General features: G+C 46.4%; 1 protein-coding gene across 1 annotated transcript in view; it reads right to left on the bottom strand.

Moving 5' to 3' along the window:
* Positions 1 to 306: 306 nt before the first annotated feature.
* LOC134871752 (neuronal tyrosine-phosphorylated phosphoinositide-3-kinase adapter 1) overlaps positions 307 to 9,320 on the bottom strand; it is a 31,094-nt gene continuing 22,080 nt past the window's right edge. The window contains exons 3-7 of the mRNA XM_063894613.1: positions 6,756 to 7,117; positions 4,794 to 6,674; positions 4,450 to 4,692; positions 3,463 to 3,569; positions 307 to 2,896 (exon numbers count right to left, since the gene is read on the bottom strand). Coding sequence (XP_063750683.1) covers positions 2,474 to 2,896; positions 3,463 to 3,569; positions 4,450 to 4,692; positions 4,794 to 6,674; positions 6,756 to 7,117 — 3,016 coding nt within the window. The 3' untranslated portion in view covers positions 307 to 2,473. The remainder of the gene's footprint in view (positions 2,897 to 3,462; positions 3,570 to 4,449; positions 4,693 to 4,793; positions 6,675 to 6,755; positions 7,118 to 9,320) is intronic.

The following is a 9,320-nucleotide window of genomic DNA, read 5'->3' as shown; positions in this document are numbered from 1 at the left end:
CCCTTAATGTGCATTTAAATAAACTATAAAGGCTGGTCAAGATTTGATGGATTGTATGCAACTGCGTCTTGAAGCAGTGACTGATTATCATGCATGCACCAGCTAAACGCAGGGGAGAGTGAATGTAGCCCCCCCACATGGACACGGAGGGTGATGCAACACCAGCTGCAGAAGTGCAGTGGGAACATGATGTCCACTTCCCCAACATCGCCACTGAGAAACACCACGAGGCATGAACACATGCGCAGATCCTGTTTGTTGTGTAAAGTTCATTATATAAAATTTATTTTTAATGACAATATCAATGCAAATATAGCACTACAGTGATTTCCAAGGTACACCGTATCTTACCATATCAATATAGTATGGCACTCGTATAATGGCCACTGTTTTAGAAGACACACAAAACCAACAGCTTCTGTAAACTATTTTTGGAAATGATACCTAGGGTTTCATGTCAGTCTGTGAGAAGGATTCGAGGTGATTGACTTGGTATCTGGAATTCAATTCGGGCACAAATAGTCAGTATCATTGGGACATGTTCAGTGTAAGGAATCTCTGCATGCATTGCACTTGCCCATTTCCTTCAACCTCACCAGTGTTTGTTTAAAAAATGGACTCAGTCAAAGCTTGAAAAACCTGGACCCTCAAACACGAGCAGGTGGGAAATAAAACAAAAAGGCCAAGCAGTGACTCTCAAACATTTAAATAGGTCTTCTTTTCACGGTGGGGGAACTGTAACTGTACAGCTTGGTGCTAACTATCATAAAAACGACAACAACCAAGAGACATTCAAGTGCCTTAATACTATTACATAAGGGCTCACTCTTCAAGGTACAAACTTCAGTTCACGTGGCTTTCAGAAATAAAAACAAATATGTAACAATAAGCACTATATAAATAATGTTTTTCTGTGGAATGAACACCAGTAGTTCAAGATAGCAGCAAAGTATTCAAAATGTCAAGACATCGAGCCGTTGAAATCTGTACACAAATGAAAGTCAATGTAGAAAAAAAAAGGTGTAAATAAAACACATCTTAAAGGGAGTCTTGCATAAATTTAAATAAACAACTGTTGGACTGTGCCTTTCTTTAGAGGGCTTACTGTTTATTAGTAGAACTATAGGTGATGCATGGACTGTCTGCAGCAGATAAAGTACTTAATTCTTTTAGAAAAAAACAAAGTGAACAAAGTTATGTTTATACAGTATATGCTACATAATATGTATTGATTACAAGTATGAAAATGGAAATAATTGCTACATTTTCAATACAGTTGTACATATCTATTTACAGTACATTAGGGTTTAATTTCTCCTAAGCGTATACCATGTTTTGTGCAGATTGTTCCAGCATTTTGTTTGAGGTGATCAATACTCACAGTCTTATCAGTTGCACCGTGTGGTACAGTCAGTGTGGATGGGTGTCAGTGCCGTGGGGTGGAACAATCACTAATGTGCAACTGTGGATAAGCATGAGTGATGAAGTTTTTTTGTATCATTGATCTGTTTCTATATTTGGCTGGACTGCACAGTATGTGCCATCTGTCGCACCGCCCTCTCTAACGACACCCCGGGCGATATATATTAATCTTTTTATACAACCACATGTTATCATAGTGAAGATCTGCTGTATGTGAAAGTCATGATCATCTCTACACATATTCTTTTACAATACTGTATGTCTATCGTGACATGCAGAGAATGACACAGTAAATATGACTTTTCAAGTCTTTAGATATGTATGTTAGGCTAGTTGACACAAGTTTTTAATTATGTTGCTCCGGCATCTGGAGCATATTGCTATAAAATTGCAGAAATGTTGAGAAAGTAAATAGATTTACATTACAAATATGCAAACAGATACAGTAGGTAGCTTTAACTCCTCGTGATGATTATTTGCATCCACAATGACAATCTATTGATACCAATACATCTCATATGCATTCACGACTTCAAGAAACACTTCAATAACTTGTCAATGAGTCTTGCCTTTTCTCACCCACAGAGTAGTTTCTATGCAAGTTTGGACAACTGTGTGTTGGAGAAAATATATTATTCATTTATGTCTCAAGTAGTCAGCAGGAAATTTGGCAACACCAATCTAAGAAAACATCCCAACCATTATTGAATTGGCGTCTTCATTTTGTGGCAATAACACTGGCGTTTTGTGGCAACAAAGCATTGGCAATTAGAACACATCAAGGACACAGAGCAAGTACAAATCCCCGGGAAACAGATTCATTTAGTCTGATTGTAATACTCCCTTTCCTCACCTCTTTGACCAGCCCCCCCCCCCCCCCAAGATGAGTTCATAGTTTCCAGTAATCTACATTACTGTTCAGTTTGTCTCACAAGAGTTATTTTGATCCTAAACCCATTTGACTCTCCGTTCTTATGAACTGCTCGCCATCGTCACCTCATCTGTGTGTTTAGTCTCTTCAGTGCTGTACTAGCAGGCCTGTCTATCCACCTCAGATCGCCGTGTCCCAAACAACGGCCTGCGGCCTTTGGCAGGGTGGCGTGCCAGTCTTACGAGGCTCAGGTGTCCGTCTCCAGCTAGGGAGGATGGGCATGCTGTCCTGCTTGCACAGGCTTTTGTCAGGGCGCCTGTGGGCCTTGATCTCTTTGCACAGGCAGCGTTTACGCTCGATGACTTCCAGCAGCTTGCCATCTCTCTGGCTCTGCGTTGCGGACGTGGTGGTGCCCCCGCCGACAGAAGGCTGTCCCTGTGCCAGCTGGGCGAGCTGCTGGAACTGCAACTGAAGGTGGTGCTGTTGCTGGAGCTGCTGGAGCTGCTGCTTCAACTGCAGCTGCTGCTGGTGGAGCTGGAGCTGCTGCTGCTGCCGAGACACGCTGGGACTGCAGGGCACTTGAGGCTGGGCCAGACCGTGGAGCTGGGGAAATTGGAAAAAGTCGAGTGAATTGATGTTGTATTTCATGAATAAAAATGCAAGCTCACTGCAGAGTTGTCTGCAGCCATCCGAGCACATGTAGAATAAAACTGCAGTTCCTGTGGACAGCCACGAGAATGCAGCGCTGCTTCATCTATCACAGGTTGAGGGAGGGTCAACCAGCCGCATGAAGACAGTCTCTGCAGCACACTCAAACTGCGTCAGCACTTGCTATGCAGCTAGAATCTGGGCAAAATGTGCTGCTGGAAGACTGCAGCTCATCACTCCAAAACACAGTACAGTATGTTCTCTCATCCTCTATTCTCTCTCGCTTCCTGATTACATATCTGCCTGCGTCATATACCTTTGCAGCTCTGATTCTTCTGAGGCAGGCCAGAGCCTTATTCTGCTCAGTGGGCATAACTAGCAGCTATAAATAGATCTGCAGGAGCACTGTCTCTAGCAGAAGGGGAAGTAATAATGAGACCAATATTAATGTTCACTCCCAAATCTACCATGGTTGAATTTAATAGAGTCTATATTTATACGGCTGAGTGTTGTATATTAACCTGATTCAGGGCTTCTCGTGCTGGTAGGCTGCTCTGTCTCTGGACGTCTCCTCCACCCACCTGTCTCACTCCAGCAGCAGAGGAGGAGCGGCCCAGCCGCCCCACTTCTGCAAAGAAACAAACATTACTCTGTGTACCTGTTAATGAGAACAGGAAGACAACGTTCATTATAATACGCAGAGGTTTGAAAGTGTCATGAGACAGATATTTTGTACATTGTGTTCATTAAGTTACAAGACAATTATAAACTATCCTTATACTGTTGAACAGTCAGAACAATTACAGAGATCTGTTACTAAATGTACTTAACTGTCTTCTTTATATCTCATATGTTCTCATAAACAGATTTTCATTACAGTTATTGTGAAATGTACATTTTGGTAATGATCCTGATCTTTAATTTTTCACTATTTTTGTTATGATGCTGATTCAGTTTTCTACAGAAATATTTGCACTGTTACAAAATAAATGTAAGTGAGAACAGTAATACAGTCATAAAGATTACAGGGAGCAGAGGTGATGTTAGCACTCTGACTGCTTCCCTTCAATTCATCAGGCGATATCCGTACAAGCAGTTAGCCCATATAAACTGAATTAAATTATAAAGTGTTTTTAACAACCTGGTTGGTCATGCTGTACATTATACACTCTATAAAAGGGGACTAGGAGTCATGAATGTATGTGTGCAGAGAGGTTTAATGAACACTTATTTTATTGGCCCTGCTTCAAGTGTAGCGGCGCCTCTCTGTTTCTAGGGAAGGCCTTGAGTTAAAATGCAAACAGACACACGAAGACAAAACAAGCTTCAAGGCTAACTTCAGAACAAGAGGATGCATTGAGCTGTTAGTCGGAGGAGAAGAGGTTTTCTCTGATCCTAACAAGTTTAAGAGCTGAGCAACAACAGCAGCCCACTGCTAGTTCCTCTCTAAATGGGATGTTGTGGTTAAAGCCTACGACTAAAAGATTGTGAACACTAAGTGAAATTACCTCCATTTCGACAGGCAGGAAAAGTCTGGCAGGGAAGAGGCAGGCCGAGTCTGGGCAGGGCTCTGAAACCCGGGCTGCTATCCATGCCAGCCAAGGACTCACTGTGAGCATGCACCCTGCTGGAGACACCGCTGAAGTGGACTGGGATGCCCGAGTGGCCTCCTCGAGACCCCATGCACATGTCGTCCTTATCCATCCGTAAGAGGGCATCGGCGCTGCCATTCCACGCACGGCCCTCGTCCTCTGAGGAGGAAACAGAATGAATATTTAAAGGAGTATTTAAGTCTAAAGCGCCTTTGAAAGCCTCAATACTGGATCTGAACTCAGAATGACCTCCGACTTACTCTCTGTCTCTCTGCTCCCATGGCTGAAAGACAATTTCCTCTGCATAGGCCAGTAAGATCCCTCATCTGCCGCTAGGCTGGCACTGCTGTCCCAGGGCATGAAGCCAACCTTAGAATGGAGGGATGAGGACCCTCCATTGCTCTTGAATGCCCCCTCGCCTACACCGGTGAGGCTGGAGGGCTGCTGAAGAGACGGCGTGTGAGAGCTTCCTCTCAGGCTCTCGTATGCTGGGGGTCTCCGGAAGCCCCCGGAGGGGTAGGTCCACAGCAGAGGGCTGTCTGACGAGGGAGGCTTGTACGCTGGCAGGCCGTGAGGAGTGTGAGAGCGAAGATGAGGGCGGGAGTGAGGACGCTGGGATGAGGACAATGGTGTTGGGGTTGAGCTGGTGCTGCTATGAGACGTGGAGGTAGTGTGGTCCATCGGTAAGGAATATGGGCCTCCATCCCTATCCCTATCCCTATCCCGATCCCTGTCTCTATCCCGATCCCTGTCTCTATCCCGATCCCGGTCTCTATCTCTATCCCGATCCCGGTCTCTATCTCTTTCTCTGTCCTTATCCCTATCTCTGTCTTTCTCCTTGTCTCTTTCCCTGTCTCTGTCCCTACCCCTATCTCTATCGCGATCCCTGTCCCTATCCTTGTCTCGGTCCCGGTCCCTATCCCGATCCCGATCCCGATCCCGATCCCTATCCCGATCCCTATCCCTGTCTTTGTCTCTGTCCCTATCCCTATCCCTATCCTTGTCCCTCCCTTCTTTCAACAGGAAGCTCACAGATTTGCCTTCCCTGCCGGTACTCGAGGTCTGGGTCTGGACCGTGGCCTGGCTCTGAGAGCTGCTCTTCAGCGGCGCGGGGGAATCCCCTCTCTCTGGTTTGCGATAGTGATGGTAGTGCGAAGGGCGATGGTGAGGGTGGTGGTGGTGGTGATGGGAGAAAGGGGAGGTGGACTTGGAGGAGGGAGGCAGGGGTGTGGAGTGGCTCCTGGCTCTCAGCCCGGGAGCAGGTCCGAGCTGGGAGTCCTTGCTGTGTTTGTCTTGCTGCGACGCACTCCCTCCGGATGACTCCTTGGAGCCTGACGAAGGGACAATAGAGGAAGTGGAGGAGGTGCTGGCTTGGGTCGTCACGCTGGACGTCTGAGTTTTAGCAGAGGATGACTTGTTTTGCACCCCGACACCGCTGGAGGCTGCTGCTGGCTGAGGGAAGGCGAGCAGCGGGGGCCGGTGCTGGAGAAGATTTGGGAAAGGGGCCGGGATCTTGGTGTTGGACTCTGTCTCAGATTTACTCCCCTGCAGCAGGTAGGGAGTGGGAGCTCGGGGAGTGTGAGGACTGGTGGAGAGGACCTGGGGGACGGGGGTGGAGGACGCAGAGGAGGGAAGAGGGGACGAATGAGAGATTGAGACGGTGGCTTTGGGTTTGGAGTAGGAAGGAGAGGAAGAGGAGGGGCGTGGCAAAGAGGAGGAGCTGCTGGAGGAGGAAGGGGTGACATGGAAGTGTTTAGAACTTTTCATTTTCTCATGTTTGGCAGGGGGGTGTCTGTGGGAGACTCTGTCCTCGTGCTGCGGGTATTTCATTTCCTCGTAAATGGCCTCACTCTGGTCAGAGTCGGAGTCAGGAGTGGTGGCCACGGGGGTGACAGGGTGGGGGGTGGCCGTCTGGCTGTCTCTGGTGAACACCTGGCCCACCATCTCTATATAGACCGGCTCATCCTCCCCATCTCGAGTCTGAATCTGAGAGTCTGCTGCCTGGAAAGGCAAGGATGCAGCAGAATGAGGCACACGTGGAGGAAGAGATTCAAAGGTGAGCTGGGTGCTGGGACTCCTCTTGGGCTTTAAAGGAGGCACCTTCTTTCCCCCGAGATCTCCAGAGTCAGATTTCTTCATGGCTGTAGGAGGAAAAAATGCATGTCATGAAAGAATAATCATTTCCTTTGTGGAAAATCAATATCAGGAAACACATTTCTTACCATTTTTCTTCTCTGAGTGTTTGTGTGAGTGAGACGACGTAGGAGGCGGCGTATCACCAAGTCCTCTGCCGTCGCTGGATGAGGAGCTGAGGCGGGTGCTGGGGTGGCGTTTGGGTTTGGCCGGGGGGCAACGGCCACCGTGCTGGGATTGGGTGTCAGAGTAATCTCCGTTCTCCAGACTTGTATCCCCGGCACCGACAGCATGGCAGGACTGCGAGCGCGGGGCCATGGCGGAGGCACAAGAGTGAGGGGACAGGTCCTGGGACGCTGGCATAGTCATGAAACCCATCCGGAAGTGGCGGCGGAAGGAAGCCAAATCTCTGACTTTGCCAACGGTGGCTGAAGGGTCGTTTTGGTTGGAACTGCATTTGGGAAAAGGGATTGGGAAGGTGGAAGAAAGATATGAAAGCATTGGGAAATCAAAGTTTCCTTCACTATGTAACACGTGTGCGCCGACACATTGTGAGTGATAGGCTAAGGGGCGAGATGTCGCTAAGCTAAATCACAACAGAGTCGGCCAGCTGACAAATCAGAGCAGACTGGGCGCTGGTTTCAGACAGAGGGTGAAAAGAGGTGCTGCAGCACAGGCAGTATGAGAAAAATAAAGAGCTTTTTGAACATTACAGCATGGAGACATGTCCCAGGAGAGGAACTAAACACTAATAAGCTGAAATTGAGCACATGTCCTCTTTAAGTGCAAAAAATAGTGATCTACCGTGCTTTATATTCAACTCCCTCTTTCCTCACTTTCTCTGTGGTCATCAAACATCGCCTGTGCAATAAAGAGATGCCTGCAGGGCTTTCTACTGCAAAAGGGAAAGCCCAAGAGCCCCCCCACCCCCTCATGTTTCACATCCACATATCTTTCCATCTGAATTCCTCCACATCTGCTTCATCCTCAAACACATTCAATTAGGAAATCAATTCCCCCGTCAAAAAACAAACTCCTCGCAGTGTACACACGGCACTGCTGGAATTCCCTTATTCTTGCTTTTTTCTCGCGATTGCCAAAAGCATCTGTTTCCATGGGAACAGTTGTGATTTTCAGATAGTTTTGTCTTTGAAAACATCAATGACCCGAGCTCCCACAACAATAAATATAACTGACACAGATTTTTAAAAAAGCAGGCAAAAAGATATTGCATTGTGGAGTAAAAGTGTGAAATAATCAAACTCTTTTATAAACCTTTTATTCCATCAACACTGTAGGACCCATTATCCTTGCCTATGAATAGAAGTCCATGGCTTCATTCACATTGAATAATTCCACTTCTGAAGGGCCTTATAAAACCTGAGGTTCTCAAATTAGATAAAATAAAGCGGATTGTAAACCAGCATTTAAGAAGAGTGCTAAATTGCCCTGTCCAGGCGTTAGTCTCAGGGCCTAAGGGTTGCAGAAAACTGTGAGCTTTGATGCTTCTCACCAAAATGGCTCTCTGATAACCCTCTGCTTGCTTCGGTTTTAGAGATAGGTGCTGCATTGCTGTGCTTCAACCCACAGCAGCACAAGGTATGCAGGCTTGGGGTGGAACTGATTAGTAAAAAAAAGTCAACGTATTCCCTTACAGTTATTTATACAAGACGTAATCTGATTGGTATTTATTCTCTGTAAGCTGTACTGTTCTGTAGGCTAATACTTTAAGTGTGAATCTATACGCCGACTCACTTTCTTTGGTTCATTTGTTCTTTTTTAATTCAGTAGGTGAACCTATACGTTTTAAATAGTGTGTGAGAGCTTAACTGTGTGTACAAGACAGAGCATTTTCTTTTGTAAACTGTAGTATCTGCTCATGTGTTTCATGTTCAATCCTGTCTTTAAGTTAGCTTCGATCGAAAACAGGGTTGAATTACTTTCCCCCGTGCAAAATACTTTTCAGGTTACTGTTCTCACACAGCCTGTCCGAGGAGAGTAAGAGTAAAACACAGGAAATACCATCACAGGGAGTATGATGCTAGAATCGAATGCAGCAAAGCAGAGAGAAATCAGAGCTTCATCGGGCTGTTGTTTAAGGTTGTGTTGATCAGCTCTCAGCCATGGGGAGCACATCTGGATATCCACATCTGTGTCTGCACGTTTGAGACTGCAAGAAAATTGTGTTTCTGAGTGTGTAATCAAACAACTGAAATGCACAATCATGCCGAGTTTAAGCAATTCATTATCGTACATTATGTCGGCACATGACTGAGGGTCACGCTGCGCTCTCTTTTGGATCCGTTGTGAGGCAGTGAAGCACGGGAGAACACAATCGGAGCTTACAGTCAACATGGCTGGCAGCAGGAGCAGAGCTGAGGCTTCACAGAGAACACTGACGCTCCTATTTTCTCCCTCGTCGACTCCCTGTGTGCCTGAATATGGGTCCTTAAGTGCGTTTGCATCTGCAAGTATGTTTGTGCCCTTGGATGCCCGTGAAGACGTGCTTGTGACTGCATGCTCACAGTCCACAATGGATACTAAAAGGGACAAAACTAGCCCAGAGCAGAGGATGACATGCTATATCTGTTTGTTTTTGAAGCAGAGGAATGTGCCTTCAAACCAAGAACAAAGTATCAGCTGATTTAAAAGTA

This window comes from Eleginops maclovinus, chromosome 11 (genome assembly GCF_036324505.1).
Source record: "Eleginops maclovinus isolate JMC-PN-2008 ecotype Puerto Natales chromosome 11, JC_Emac_rtc_rv5, whole genome shotgun sequence".
Lineage (NCBI taxonomy): Eukaryota > Metazoa > Chordata > Actinopteri > Perciformes > Eleginopidae > Eleginops > Eleginops maclovinus.
This window is presented reverse-complemented; position numbering and strand designations above follow the sequence as displayed.